General features: G+C 36.5%; 1 protein-coding gene across 3 annotated transcripts; it reads left to right on the top strand.

Moving 5' to 3' along the window:
- The first annotated feature begins 18 nt into the window (after positions 1 to 18).
- On the top strand, positions 19 to 14,547 carry FBXO8 (F-box protein 8). Of its 3 annotated transcripts, none has more exons than XM_054632878.2 (6): positions 19 to 194; positions 1,963 to 2,302; positions 4,458 to 4,584; positions 11,398 to 11,516; positions 12,967 to 13,163; positions 13,908 to 14,547. In XM_054632878.2, exons 2-6 carry the CDS (start codon positions 1,974 to 1,976, stop codon positions 14,093 to 14,095), a joined length of 960 nt encoding a protein of 319 aa, XP_054488853.1. In that variant the 5' UTR covers positions 19 to 194; positions 1,963 to 1,973; the 3' UTR covers positions 14,096 to 14,547. The 3 variants fall into 3 exon arrangements, with proteins under 3 accessions (XP_054488853.1, XP_054488854.1, XP_054488855.1); XM_054632879.2 differs by having other exon boundaries at positions 20 to 194; positions 1,966 to 2,302; XM_054632880.2 differs by lacking the exon at positions 19 to 194 and adding an exon at positions 453 to 599 and having other exon boundaries at positions 1,966 to 2,302.
- The last annotated feature ends 1,239 nt before the right edge of the window (positions 14,548 to 15,786 follow it).

The raw sequence follows: 15,786 nt of genomic DNA, 5'->3' as shown, positions 1-15,786 counted from the left end.
CAGCGGACGTCAGAGCTGCCCGGGCAGGAGTCGGGGCGGCGGCGGCGGGCTCGGCCTCCCTGCCGAGGCTCCTTCCCTGGGCCTGTCCGCCCGTCCCCGCCGCCAGGCCCGCGCAGCCCCTCCCGCCCGGCGCGGCCCTCGCACGCAGGCGGGCCGGGCTCGTCGCGGCGGCGGTTGGAGCGGAGCTGGCACAGGTAGGGCCCGCGGGGGCACCTCCGCGGCGCGGACGGACGGGCGGCGCGGCCAATCGGCAGCCGGGGCTCCGGGAGCAGCCCAATGGGGCCGGGGGGCGGCACCCGCCGGCTGCGATCGCCGGTGCCCCGGGAGGGGCGGCTGTGCCCAGGCCGGGTCCCGGTGCCGCTCTGTGCGGGTTCGAGCCGCTCGGGCGGCGGCTCGGCTGCGGAGCTTCTCGGGACGCGGCGCGGCCTTGGGCGGCTTCGGGCCTCGGCTTCCCGGGGCGGCTCTGGGCCTGCGGGACGGGCTGTGCCTCCGCCCGCCAGCCTGGTGGCCCGCAGTCGGGATTGAAGGGTTTTCACGTTCCGGGGGGACCAGCAGGCCTCGGTTGCAATCCAGCTGCTATGAACGAAGCTTCAGTTTCGGTAGGCTTACGTCGAAGGAAGGAACGTTTTCCTGTTGGGAGAATCGTGGCTGCAAATCAGCAGCTGTAGGACTCAATTACTCTAAAGTGGAGAGTGTTTATATCTAGAGTGCATGTTGTTTTTTATTTAATAAAATAGAATCCAGTATTAATGCAGCATTAATCTAGATTATGTTTAGTATCCTATCATGCTTGTCAACACTGCAAAAGAATTGATTATGCAGTAAGTAGCAAAGTAACATGAGGAAGAAACAATTAAAATTTAAATCAGACTTTGATAGATAGCAGACAGAGCTAGAGAAGGTCAGCAATTTATAAACAAGCTCGATGTTATTTTTACTGTGGTAGCTACTCCAGCCAAGCTATCAAGAGTTTTCAATTAAGATTACATTATTAGGCATTTGAAAACATGCATTTGAGTGGTATACTGAGTCTGAAGATTGAAAATATAGGTTCAAAATAATTTTAAAATATAGTCCTCGACGTCGTTACTTAAAAGGCTTTATAACAATGGGTTTGCTCATCTTTCGTTATGAAAGCATTCATCCTGGATTATTACAGAGCTGAAAGTAATTACGTGATTGGGAAAATTATATGTGTTCTAACAAATGGCATATAAGCTGCTGAATAGCTACACAAATAGTAGAGCTTGTGATTTTCAGCAGCTGGTCCTAGACTGGTTTAAATTCTGTCTCATTTTGTTTCTCCTGTGAAATTTCTTCAGTTTGTCCTTAAAAGCAAATATGTTGTTGGTTTTTTTTACATTATAAAAAGGCTTTTTATACTATTTCTGCAGTGATATTCTCTGTATAAGTATGTGAGTATCTTATAATCAAGGCTTTATGTTATGCTAGTAGGTATGAAAGCTTGAAAAGATACTTATTCTCTTGTGTCTGAGGACTCAAAATCCTTACTGCATTATCACTGAAGTCATTAAACTTTGTTTCAGTGTCAGTCACTGTGTTATCCAGTCATTGACTCTAAAGAGTCCTTCATTGACTCTAAATAAGGTCTTTTTATGAAATTTTGAAGGAAGTCTGAAGATTCCAAATGTTTTGAAGCCTAAGGTTTCTTAACTTGCATATGATACAGATAATATTTGGTACTATTTGAAGAAGCTTATTGTTAATTTTGTAGCTCTTCGATCATGGAAACTTTTGGAAAAAATCTAGGTTCTTTTAATAGGTTTTGTTTTCAGTATTTTTTCAATTGCCCTATGAAGACTGATTACTTGGGCACCATAACTTTGGTAGAACTCACTTTCTACCTATTCAGATCAGTCCTAAAATTTGACTTATGTGCTGAGCCTGTCTTACAAATGTTTACAAACAGCTGTCAATATCTAATTTGGATTTTATGTCCAGCAGGCTCGCAGATGGGTCAGGGACTCTGGAGAATTGCTAGAAACCAGCAATTGCAGCAGCAAGGATACAGTGGACAAGGCTATCTTACCAGAGAGCATGGTAGGAGGATACCTGCTAACAGCGTTTCCAATACGAGCCACCGCAAACAAGCTCAAGGAGGCATTGACATCTACCACCTGCTGAAGACAAGAAAATCTAAAGAACAAGAAGGATTCATTAACCTGGAAATGTTGCCACCAGAGCTCAGTTTTACCATTTTGTCATACCTGAATGCAACTGATCTCTGTCTAGCATCATGTGTCTGGCAGGATCTTGCTAATGATGAGCTCCTCTGGCAAGGGTAAGCATGAAAAAGGAAATATCACCTGGGCATAGTAAAAAGTATTAGATTTTAAATTTGCTTCAGCACATCTTTCTAACCTAGCAAAGGTTTCCTAAGTTAAATGAGATTTATATAGAGGAAACATATATCATTTAAAAATGTGTTATTCTGGATTTCTAATTAGCATGGGGTATTACTGGACATTGCTACATACACAAGCATGCTTGGCACAAGTGTACATGTGTATTATTAAACACCTGGTGTTTGAGATAGCATGACAGGGACTTGTCTTCACTTTTGTATTATTATCTCAAAGCACATCTCAGGTGTTTGTATCATTACTTCTCTGAACTTTGAACAGTTGTCTAGCTTAAGCAAGCAAACCTATTCAGCCAAACTTCCAAAGGAAGAGACGTGAGAACTCATCTACTACACTTGACACAAATTAGGTGTATTGTTTTTGGAAGATGGCTGTGGAGGGAGGAAAGAAAAGGTTGTTTCTTTCTCAAATGACATTTCTGCAGCCTAACATTTGAAACACGTTTATGTATAACATATGCAGAGTTTGTATGTCTGGGAAATAAATAAAGGAACATTTTTAAGATAAAACAGTGTAATATCAAAATGTAATTAACATATTCTTTGGTATTTTATGTTTTACAGCACTAGGAAACACTCATGAAATCATACTAATCTTTAGATTAGATGGTCAGCAGAACTTTTAACTTCTTTCACAACATTTTCTTCTCCCTTAACAGACAGTATTACTACTGTAGCAGTTGGGTTGCTGTTCAGGTTGTTTATTTACCTTTCATTACTCTCTACATCTCTTCCTCCCCTCGTCTGTTTCCTTGCCCGGCTGCATTTGAATTAAGCAGCTTCCCTTCCTATCATGCTTTGGAACCTAGCAAAAGGATAATGCAGCATAACTTCTTAGTCACAATTGTTCTGCTGTTGGGGACTCTTCTATTGACAGGAGTAGGAATTCTAGTGAAGGATACCAGTAAGCTTCTAAGTTTATCCATATGCATAGTACTGTGCTCAGTTCTTGGTCTCAAACCCAACCTAAATAGAAATAAATTCCTTAGACCAAAGCTTGTAGTAGAGCTTCTTAATTACATGCAGTATATATTCTTAACATGTGGGGTGGAAATACATATTTTCCTTGAAGTTCATTCTGGAAAACAGTTCAACCATTTTTTGTGCAGTCTTTCCAAATAATACATTTATTCCACATTTCTTTTGGTAATGAAAATGGATCCTGATTTAGCTATAGATAAAAATCTCAATTTGCATAATCTCTGTAAAAATCTTCACTATTCCACATGTATAAGGGTGTGTTTAAGTTTTGGCAAGTACTGTGGTTGCAGTTCCAAACTCAGTCCAAATAAGACCCAGGTTCCAGAATTGAAAACAGAATCATTGCTATATCTCCAGTGACTACCTGCTGGGTCCTAAACGTTGTTCCTAATTAGTTACTGTGCAGGTGCGTTGAAGCAGAACTACCAGTTCAATAAGGAATCTAGAGTGTGTAGAAAGGGAATTGCAGATGGTATCATCAAAGGAGGTGAGATGAGAGACAGAAACTGATGAGACTGATATGGAGTCAGGGTGGCATAAAAAGGAAAGAAGCTCAAAAGTTATAGAAGATAGAGAGGGATGGGACTGGATCTAGTTGTTAGGACTGGCCAGTTAGGACAAGAGGAAGAGTTGGGCGAAGAAGGACAGATGGGGAAAGGGCTGAATTAAAGGCATGATTGTGTGCAGATACAGTGTCCAATTCATTGCACAACTGGGGCACAGGAAAAGAAACAGAATGCTTTAATCTGTCACAGTACCCCAGGAGAACAATTTGTCACTGTTCTCCAGTGTTCAGGTTCTAGGAGTGCCAGAGGTCTCTGCTCTGTGGTTGTCATAATGATGCCACCTACTGGGATAGGTTTTGATGTTGCACTCAAATACACCAAAACCACTATGAGAAGAAAACATTAATCATATAATTGAAGATTTTAGAAAAACGTGGCAAAATGACTTAATAACTGTTACAGTAACCTACTTCTAACTTTTCCTATAGCTCAAGTATTAGCTTTGCAGTGTTGGTTACATTTTGCTTTTGTAAAATCCATGAAATTTGGAAAGGAATTTTTATAATAGATTAATTCTATTTTCATAGGTTGTGCAAATCCACTTGGGGTCACTGTTCTATATACAATAAGAATCCGCCTCTAGGATTTTCTTTTAGAAAATTGTATATGCAGCTAGATGAGGGCAGTCTCACCTTTAATGCCAACCCTGATGAGGTAAGTGAACTGTTGCTGACAGTAATAAACAGTTACAATAATTGTGATTGCTTTTTTATAATTATAGCCATATAAAAGCAAAGTTTTAATCAGTGTTTGTTTTACTGTAGGGGTGGTTAATACTGTGCAACAGCAGTATCCTGGTCTTTTTTTTGAGTATTGTACCTGTGTACATCATTTACATGACTTGCCTGTTAAGTGCCCTGTACACTTCTGTGGATGCCAGAAATTCATAACCACATACTAACTTAGGAACGAGGCAGATATCCTAACTGAAGAGACAGGGTGAATTGTAAGAGCATAACATTGAGCTTACATTAATAAAAATGTTAAAATGCAGAGCTTGAGTTTGGTTCACTTTAGACAAAGCAGGATGAGGTATAAAGTCTGATTACTTCTATCGCAATCACATTTTCTTGTAGGGGATTTTCACCTATTTCCACTATCAAGGAGCAAATCTTGAAGTATGCAAAAGATCTACTGCTGAACTATCCTGAACATCAGTTTGATTGAGTTTCTGTAGGTGTTTATTGTGCATAATCTTTTCTAATAGAACAATATAAATTTATCTTCAAAAAAAAAACCATCCCTTGTCAGACTGAAAGGTTTCCATTTATAAGTTCATGTAGCTAACTGGAAAAGTCAGTTTCTGCTTTCAGTCTGTCACCTTTCAAAGAAGAAAACAGTTTGAGAGTAGACAGCTTTTGCCTGGGAGATAGACAGTTAATGCCCAAGTGGCAGAGAGAGTCTTTTGTGTATAAAACAAGACTCCTGCTTCATGTTTCCTAGGAAAAGAGTGTACACAGTACTGAACAAAAATGCTGTCAGCTTCCTGCGTATAGTTACACACATACATGGAAGTGGTAATTGAATAAATCCCAAGTAGAAAAGGGATTGAGATATGAAAAGAAACACTTCTAGGAGCAAATTTCACTCAGCTGATATGATACAGAAAGTGTGAATGTGTGATGGGGTAAAATATATAAAGCAGTTCTGTGAATCATTGCAATAATGTAATTTCATTTAAGTTCTTGCTTTATCTCATATTCTGCTTGATTAAGATACCATTACTTTTATCAGTCACAAATAGAGTATTTTGTAATGTTTCTGGTAGAACTCTGCATTGAACTCTGATAAACAGCATCAAGACATCAGCACCTGGCCACTTGAGTGATTAGTATTGTTTTTCTGCAGAATTTTCACAAATTTAATAATAAATGTGAAAGCTTTCAAAGTAGATGTAATATTTAGGCAACTTACATGTTTTCAGTAATACATCAAGTATATTGCTGGTAGCATTGTCTGTCAATTTTTTAACACAATTTTTTCACTTAACTATCTCAGTTTATAATGTGCTGTTATATTTCAACCTTATTTAAAGTAATCTTGGTATCTTTAAAGCATTTGGAGCCTTCAGAAAAGGCATTTAATAGAAGATTCATTATTTTTAAAGGCAACAAGATCTGCAAATTAGAGCTAACTTACGGCATACCTAAATTAGGTATTAACTTTATTTTGCTACTCTTGCTTCTTGTGGTTATATTTTACAATAGAAGTACAAATACTCTGCTTCAATGAGAGATGAGAACCTCAGGGTATCTCCTAAGGGCTCTGTTCCTCTCTCCCTGTGGAGCACCATAGCCTGGTAGGAATCATTCAGGGCCTGAGTTTCAGGAGAATTCACAAATACTGTTGCTTTAACTGTTTACAACTGTGATATTGGCAGAATTATTATTATTATTATAAGGACACTGTGACTGGAACATATGATATGACATTCCACTATTACAAATTGTGTCTCCGAATTTCCTGCCAAACTCTGCTTTACATTTGATAACAGACCTGATCAAATTACTATAAAAATAGGAATACTTACAGCCACAGGAGCAAGATTCTCCCAAGGACACCGCCCATGTCATGAAAATGGGTAACCAGGCTCCACAGCAACAGCTCCAGAGCTAGCGGTGGCTCACGGGGTAGGGAAGAGCATCTGCACACTTTGTGGTAGGATTCTCTGGTTAGCCATTGTTGTGTGCATGGTGTTGTGGTATCTGCTGTAATTTAACGTGTTGATTGTGTGCATGAGCTTGCATAATTCATAGCAGGTGCTCACATTCTGCTAAAAGGATGTGCCTAAACAAGTGACATGTAATCTGAAAAAAAAAAACCTCCAGTGCATGTTTGGGTTGGGGTTTTTGTTTTGTTTTGGTTTTGTTGTTTTGGTTTGGGTTTTGGGGTTTTTTTTTGTTGGTTGGTTGGTTTTGTTGGGTTTTTTTCATATGGCACCACCATTGTAGACAAGATTTTGGAACCTGGTTTTTGTTGTTTCTTTGGAGAGAGGGGATAGTTAGCGTTAGTATTAGCACTTGAATATAAATATGTTGTTTAATCTGCCTACCCGATTTCTGCTATATTTTATTTTAAAGAGTGTATGGTGTTTGTGAAATGTTTCTCATGCAGTGCTCATTTCATCTCATGTGCTTATAACTCAAAATTTGTAAGCAACCAGAAGTTACCTCCCATTGTTTTGTATCCAGTTTCTAACTCCCTACAAAATATTTAGTCAAGTTTATTACATGGATCAATGCTATGTAGCTAAAATTGAAACTAAAGGTACAAACAATCTTCTGGTCAGGAAAGAAGTTCTTTTTTTTTTTCATCCTTAATGGTTCTAACTGATCTATTTAATAGCATTTATTTTTATGGACCTTGTGGAATCTGTACTGTACCAAAACTCCCTGACTTTAGTGAGGTCAAGATTTCCTTTGCATAGCATAATAATAAAGTACAGTAAGACAGTGCTTATACTAAACCTGTCTTTGCACTATTCTGATTGTCTCGTTCTGCAAGCTGCCCTTAGTTTTTGGCAGGGAGGCCAGGTTTTTCTGACCTTTTCCTGGTTATAAATTGTTAGCCACTTGTGTAAAGCCACTTGTGTAAAGCCACTTGTGTTAGTCACTTGTGTAAATCTTACCTGACTTTTAATTATAGATAGTCTGTAGATGATGGATTGTTTACTGTGCTGTATTTCTAAGCAAAGTTTTGAAACTTACCCTATTTCATAGTGATCTACTAAGCAAGCCACTTTTGAGATGCCTTGAGTTATCAGTCAGAAGAATAGTATAAGTACGTGTATGTTGTAGAGGAAAGAAATTAGTTTGTGTGATTTATCAAAAAAGTTGGAAAGCAACATTGAGCTGAAACTTTTTGATATTTCTACATTATAATCAGAATGGTTTAATCTTGTAAATTATTAGTTATGGATTCTCTGTAACATGAAAAATATGTCCGCATTCTATTTGCAATTTCTGCTATTCTGTTTGGATCACTGAGACTGTATTTTAAAGGCATACAGTGAAAGAGACACTGTTTCAAATGTATCTTACATATTGTGTCCACATTTGTCTTGATATGGACCACCAAATGACTTGATTCCTAACTTAGTAAAACAGTCATGAAAATTTGTATTACACAATATCTCATCAATACTCTGCATTGTTCCAGAAGATGCACCATTAGATATATTGAGATAGTGTACTTCCCTAGAAAAATGGTAACAATGATACCATATGTGTCTAATTATTATTAATAATGTTAGTGTTACCTAGAATGACCAGCAGAAGTTGAGACCCTACTATACTAGATACCAATTCCAAAATTTCTGTGCATTAACTTAGGCTATGTCTGGTTTGTTTTCTATGCATATCTAAACAGAAGTGCCAAAGGCAACTACAAAAGTTGTAATGTTGACTGCTGTACTGAAGTGCTCTGAAAGTACTCTTAGCAAAGAAGATAGTCAATGCAGAAATGGAATCAACACTTAAAAGGAAGAGTTTTCAATTTTAGAGATCATGTATGTATATTAACAAATCCAAAGACTATTGGAAACAGGTAGAAAACAAGCAAGGAGTATCAGTGCTGTAATAGAATAGCTGGCAAAACAACCATTGTGTGCAAGGAAAAAAAAACAACTGCAAAAAATAACATACTGAAATACAACACATGGCTTTTGTTGTTACTGTTTGTCTATATTTAAAGTTGTTGTTTGCATGTATAATTTAAATCAGCATTTCTATATATTAATATTTTATCCAGAGCTGTCTGAAATTCAGAGAGAACATGCTTGCCACAGAGGCAAGGTTTAAGGCATCCTTCCTAATTCTCTAATGCTAAGAATATTACAGTCCTCTGAAGTAGAATTTAAAAAATAGTGTACGTGCTCATTCTGCAATGTTTCCCAAGTGTTAAAAAGGCCTCTTCAGAGCTGATAGATAATGGCACAGAGTACCCTACCTGACTGCAGTCAAATGTTTCCTAAGAGAATCACCAGCTGACTGATAAGTAATCTTAGCATAGGTTTTAATAGTGTGTAGGGCTACCTACTTCAGCTAGTATATATGCCACAAGTGACCATTTTAGCTACCAAAAGTGATTTATTTGAAGCAAGGGTTCTGAGAGGTTTTCAAGGTAGTATTTACGGAGTTAGGAAAAACAGATTCAATGACATGCTGTAAATCTTGTCAATAAATTTCATTTACTGTGAGACAAAATTTAAGAACTTAAAAGAGAAATCAGGCTTCTACTGTTGCAAACAGTATTTTTGATAGCTTAGGATGAAAGAAAAAGCAACTAAAAACCATGGCATGTGGTGAACTATATTTTATTTATACCCTGTTTACCTGTGAATGAGCTGACGAAAGCGCATTCACAGGGAAAGATAGTGTCAAGCATTACATGTGGTAGGGGAGAAAGGAATTAGAGAATAATAATGCAAAGACTTTGTAGCTTGTCAGATGGAGATCCTACATCGAGTTGCAAGTTAGTGCATGAGAAAGAAACTGCAGCATTTACTGTCACAGGGAAACAAACCCACTATCTTAAAGAAGGTGTAATTGTCATCCTGCCTCTGCTATGCCATGCTAGGTATTTTCTGGATGTGTTGCAGAAATGTTTATTAATTGCAGCAGGAATGCTATTCAAGGTGTCCCCACCAGGCTTCAGTTTGTACTAGCTTAAGCTAATACTTCTTATTGAAGCAAACACATAAATGTCATTAACTTGGCATAAATGTAAAGGAGATATTCTGCTGCTCATCTTACATAAATTGCCAAAATCCGTGTTATCTCCCACTTTTAATTTCTTACTTAGCTGTGACTCAAGAAAGTACTTAACATGTTGTCCATCCATATTATGGACAAACTTAAATATGATCTAATTTGGACTGAAATGCAAGATGATAGAGCAATACATGTTACATTGTCATCCTAAATATAGATTTTTCTTAAAATTGGGGCGTAACACTGCTAGATTTTTTGGTTTATCTATCTAAAAACCTTTATGTTTTTATTTATTTTTATAAGCCATTATTTAAACAAAATAAATGTTTCTTGATTAACTGCTCTTTTCTATGAATATATAAGCAAAAACTGTGGATTGGTAAAAATAGCCAGTTAATACTACACGTGTTTTTTGGCTTTTAATTTGTGTTCTTAAACATATATTGTAACTATTTTCCTGCTTTATGCAACTAAGATTTTGCTTTACTAAGACACTTCACAAAATGTTCCAAACCTGCACTCAGCCCTTTATTTCTTTTCCACACAAAATTCAAGAGCACTGGGAAGTTTAGTTTATACACCGAATGATAGGTTGCCCCTACATCTTTGTAGCTGTAATGTAAACTTAAAGGGCAGACTTAAAAAATATTGTTAAGTTTGATATCAGAAAATTTATGAAAAAATATTTCAGACTTATTTTAAAGGTGATTTAGGTTGTGGGCTTGGTACATTATTCTATGCAGAAATGCACTGTCCTACTCATTTTACATTTCATCCTTATGCTGTAGTCAAGATCTATTGTACTTCAGTATTGCAACACTTCTTGGTAACAAATGCTGAGAACTGCTCCCAGCCCCTGCCAAATTGAATCGGAAGAACTTGGTTAGTTATTCTCAGGTTTAGATTTTTGCTGTTGAAAAGTGTGAACATTTTTAAAATCCATTAGTTGGGTTTTGATTTGTAAGTTTGTAAGGAAAATAGTTTTATGCTTTGGGATATTTCAATGACCAGAGAGAATCCAGAATATCACTGAAATACTTTAAATTTGCCATGTTTATTCTATAAGAAATGTGTGTTGTGTAAAAGTGTAAAATTCTGGAAATCATGACTATAAATTATATGCAATTCTGTATTTTTAAACTATTTTTATGTTAGGCATAGTGTTCTTATTTATGTGTATACATATTTATATATGTTGATACTTACCTATGCTTTGAAATCAGCGTGCTTGTGTTTATTTGCATTATTACACATTTAAACAAATGCATTTAATGCATCTATTTGAATGTGGTACATTGTATACATGTGAGAACATTACTGTTTTAATGAAAGACCTTGAAGACTAAACACATTATGGCTAAGATTTTCTTATTTGCAAAAGTTACGAAATTAACAGTTATGGTCCCTGCAACATTTTAAATACTATTACAATAGTATGAAAAGCAAAATACTGATATACACTGTAAAGAAATTATTAAAGAACCATCATGCTCATTATGGGGTTCATAATTTAAAATTTTCTCCTATGACTGTATGTAAAATCTCAACCATAACACTAAATTGTCTCTTGGCATTTGATTTATAATTTTAGAGTGTATTCTGCATGTTGAAATGTGATTTAGAGGAGGACGAACCATTCTGAAAAACAAACCAGTTAATTCGTAGGATTACAGTCCTACATTGTGAAGTACAATACTTGTTCCTAAATACATTATGAAGATTAAACATATTTATATGTACCTGTATTTTATCTCAGGGTGTCAACTACTTTATGTCCAAAGGCATACTAGATGATTCACCGAAAGAAATAGCTAAGTTTATCTTTTGCACAAGAACACTGAATTGGAAGAAGCTGAGAATCTACCTTGATGAAAGGTAATTAAAATTTCTCTTAAGGTATTGTCTATTAATTTTCAATGTTCAGCCCCATTTAACAATATTTTGAATGTAGAGATGCCACTTCAGTGATGTAAAAAGGCAAAACAATGCAGCTAGGTAATGTTTCTTCTAAATCTGAACAGTTACTCTGTTCAAGTATTTATGTGACTGTAGGACTTAATAAGAATCCTCAAAAATACCACCTGTAAATGATAAATCTCACATCCTCACAAAATCTTATATAGATATTTTGCTGCTTTTTTTGACTTGATGGGGTTTTTTTCCCTTTCTTGTGGATCTTATTCAGAAAAAGTAATTATCACTTTACTAAGGGATGATGGCTTTTTAACTAATGTTGAATCATCTAACTATTAATTGGTTGTCTGAGATTTGTTGATTGGAAGTTGCACACACCTCCTGACAGGGAAGGGAGCAGCCTCTTGGAGACATCAGGAGCTGCAGAAGGGAGCTGTGTCCCTGCTGTAGCCTGGTGTTCTGTCTCCACTGTGCTTTCTCATGCCATCAGGTTGGGGGAGGGCAGTATCATGAAGGAGAATAGTTACTGCACCTGAATAGGAAGAACCAAGGGCCAACAGTGCTTCAACAGGAATCCTCTCCTGCTTCTCAGCCTCTTCAGCCTGTGCTACTAAAGGAATAAAAAGAGTCTGTAATGTTATCACCACTGGCAGTCCTGTGCAGTAAAACTTGAGATTTACAAATCTTTTAGACAATAATAAAAATACAAACCATTTAATGGATGAGATTGCAAGTTAATGTTAGTGACTCCTATATCTTCACTTCATAAACAGAGTATGATCAGACACTAAAAATAAAAACTACTTTTTTAAATGTTGAAACTCACAAGCAGGGTAAAAATCAGGTTAAACACAGGAAAATGTTCTTAGGTTCACTTCAAATTTGCTTCCAAATTTTTTTCTACCGTCTTTTTCACATCTGACAATATAGGTGTGGTCTGAATCTTTTATATATGTTTGTGTTCAGTGCAAAGCATTTGAGAACATCACATTCTGGTGGACTTCATGAGCAAATTTTGCCTAGCTGAAGCCTGGTTTTAACAAGACAATCCTGTAAAAGCTTCTACTTAGACATCAAAATGTGTGGCATGCATCAATCTATTCCCTTTACTGTCTTTTTTAATGGTTTTGTCACAGATTAAAGGAATCAAAGCCTCTGTGTAGACCTTCATTGAATATATATACAAACTTTGAGTTCTGATTTGTGTATGCTTTTATAGTGTTTGGCCACAAATAGGCAAAGAACATATGTTTATATTATCTTTGTGCTGTTAGTGATAATTTTGCCTTTTAGCAAAAACAAAAGCTCATACTATTCTAAAGCTTTAATTTTTATTTTTAACATCTACACGTTTTCATATTTAAATAGTTAAAAGAAACTTTTCTAATGATACGGGTTTTTGTTCTTCCAGGAGAGATGTTTTGGATGACCTTGTGACACTGCACAACTTCAGAAATCAGTTCTTGCCAAATGCACTGAGAGAGTTCTTCAGACACATTCATGCTCCTGAGGAGCGTGGGGAGTACCTTGAAACTCTCATAACAAAGTTCTCTCACAGATTCTGTGCTTGTAATCCTGATTTGATGAGAGAGCTTGGCCTTAGCCCTGGTAAGCAAAAATGAGCAGTGGATCAGTCTTTATACTTCTGGACGATGCTAGTGTTTCTGATAGCTTTAAAGTCAGCACCTAAATGTGTATATCTGAAAGTACAAAATTGAAAAATTTTGTTGAAAATTTTGTTCAGTTGAAAAAAAAACCCAAAAAACATACAGATTCTTTTTTTAGCTAATTAGTTTGGTTTATTTCCATGGTATCTTTCTTCCATTTTTGTATGTGCTTTGAGCTTTTTTCTTTTCTGAAGTTCCTCTTGCAGAGTTTTACACACTTAACATTTTACCTTGTGGATAGTCTCACAGAAATGAAAGGGAATATTGGGCTACATACAAGTTAACAAATATTTCTAAGTGGTTGGAGGAGGCAGTTTTTAGCAGTGGAACTGCTTACATATTTAAAGATAAGCTTTTGCAGGATGTTGGCTTTAGTTTATACAAACTTCAGGAATCTGTTTAAATGAAAATGTATAAAGCCCTTAGTGGCTTTTGGATTATGTAGAAATATTAAGAGATTTGTAAATTCTCATTTGGCAGTGTGCTGTCATTATTACTTTGAAAGTTGCCATACTAAATTTTATTTCTATGGATACCCTTCTGAGTAGTTGTATGTATATGTGTATGTATATATGTATAAAGTTATGAACCTAGATGACAAAGATCATAAGGTTCTTAGGGAAAAATGCTTTTAATGATCCCAGTTTCTTTTTTAAACTTTTTTTGTTTATTTTCTCTTGTCTAGATGCAGTTTATGTACTGTGTTACTCTTTGATTCTCCTTTCGATTGATCTAACAAGCCCTCACGTGAAGAACAAAATGTCAAAGAGGGAATTCATCCGAAATACACGACGAGCTGCACAGAATATTAGTGAAGATTTTGTAGGGCACCTTTATGACAACATCTACCTTATTGGCCACGTGGCTGCCTAAAAGCACAATTTGCTAGCACTTAAAATTTGTAATTTTCAAAAACTACATCAATTCAAGATATTAATTATTTTGTAGAGATGGGGGTTATTTTAGTGCTGGTCATTCTAACCTCTGTATGCAATCAAAGTTTGTGTGTGTAAGTGTGTGTATGTGTAAACTACCTTTTCTATCTATTAACTGTGGGAACAGAAGGACTTTTTTTTCATAATTTTTTTTAGTTTTGCACAAAACAATGCCATTAGTCTGACACAGCCATTTATGAATGTTAAACTGACATTACAGTCTAAGCTGAAAAAGTGGTGAATTTGTGCATTAGATCTGCTTGAAACTTTAATAAGTTCATTCTTTTTAGAATACCGTGTAATGTGTATATATTTAACTAAAGAGATTTATAATCATAATTATTTTATTGTAAAGTATTTTAACTAAAATTTCTCCTTTTATCTCTTAAATTAGTGTTTGACTTTTCGTTTGCATTTTTTTACAATGCTAACTACCTCAGATACTTAAGTTAGAGGAACATTGATCTGAATACTACAATAAAGTTTATTCTAGGAGAGGATAGAACACTTGTAAAATATCTAAGCTGATGTTTTATACTATATTTATTAACTTGAATTAGCATGTTGCCAAACTGCTATTCACTCAATTTTAAAGATTACAGGCTCTATTTTAGATGAACCCTGATGCCATAAAGGGTTATCCAGGGGAGATCATGCAGTGTACAGAGAGGTTTACATCGTTTACATACACAACCTATTTTGCAGATACTGGTTTTTGGGAAACAGGACAACTACAATCACCTGTTCAGCACAGTAAGCAAGAAAATCTGAACAGGGAAAGTGTTAGGAGTGAGTAATATGTTGCTGCTTTCAACTGGTTCCCTCAGTCTAGAAGTGTCAATGATGGAAATGCCTTGGCAAATGTATACCAGATGACTCGTTGCTAAAGCTGTTAAAAACTGACAGTGCAAGATTAGAGCAGTGACTGTGCAGGATTGGAGAACTGTTGCAGAGTTGGATACTGAATTATTTTCTAAGTTGGTCATGTAGCTAGATTTTAAACAGCTCTAAATTTGTGGAAAAACTTCAAAAATTACTTGGTCAGGTTGTGTCTTGACATTTTCTGAAGTGTGGAGAATATTAGCAGTGGAACTGCTGTGCATGTGCAGAAGTTGACTAAGGATTTGCCTAGGTTTTGTTCAGACAACTCTAGGAGCAGTTGATATAACATGTAGTTGAAGATTCCTGAATATGTTTGTTTACATAATATTCTGCTATCAGTAGTGTCTGGATACATCATGGTAACAAGTATATTTCTTCTTTTTCCCTACCGTACCATGAGGTGATGTGGGAAGGTATTCTTAATCTGTAAAACAGAATTAATCTGAGTTTTACATAGAAAGCCTAATGCAGAGCCAAGAATTTCATTCAGGAGTGACCCCTCACAGTCATGCCCTTTGCCTATGCTGCTGCTTTCTGTTTAGCACCTAGAGAGTGTTACCTTTGTTTAAGATGTGAGAAGGACAGTCCATACAAGGGCTACATAAATTATGGGAAGAAAAAGATGTAGCTATTACTATTTCAAGTGTTTATAGCTCTGCTCCACAAACCAAAATGCATGCTAAAAAAGTACATTTTTATTGCACTACCTTTTATCAAGTGTAAATGCCACTGCATTTATGTAGCATA

The sequence above is a fragment of the Agelaius phoeniceus genome, chromosome 4, assembly GCF_051311805.1.
Source record: "Agelaius phoeniceus isolate bAgePho1 chromosome 4, bAgePho1.hap1, whole genome shotgun sequence".
In the NCBI taxonomy this organism is placed as follows: domain Eukaryota; kingdom Metazoa; phylum Chordata; class Aves; order Passeriformes; family Icteridae; genus Agelaius; species Agelaius phoeniceus.
This window is presented reverse-complemented; position numbering and strand designations above follow the sequence as displayed.

Coding starts and splice junctions, on each gene's coding strand:
- FBXO8 (XM_054632878.2), top strand. CDS start 1,974: ATGGGTCAGGGACTCTGGAGAATTGCTAGAAACCAGCAATTGCAGCAG. Junction 11,517..12,966: donor AGAATCTACCTTGATGAAAG/GTAATTAAAATT, acceptor TTGTTCTTCCAG/GAGAGATGTTTTGGATGACC. Junction 13,164..13,907: donor AGAGCTTGGCCTTAGCCCTG/GTAAGCAAAAAT, acceptor TCTCTTGTCTAG/ATGCAGTTTATGTACTGTGT.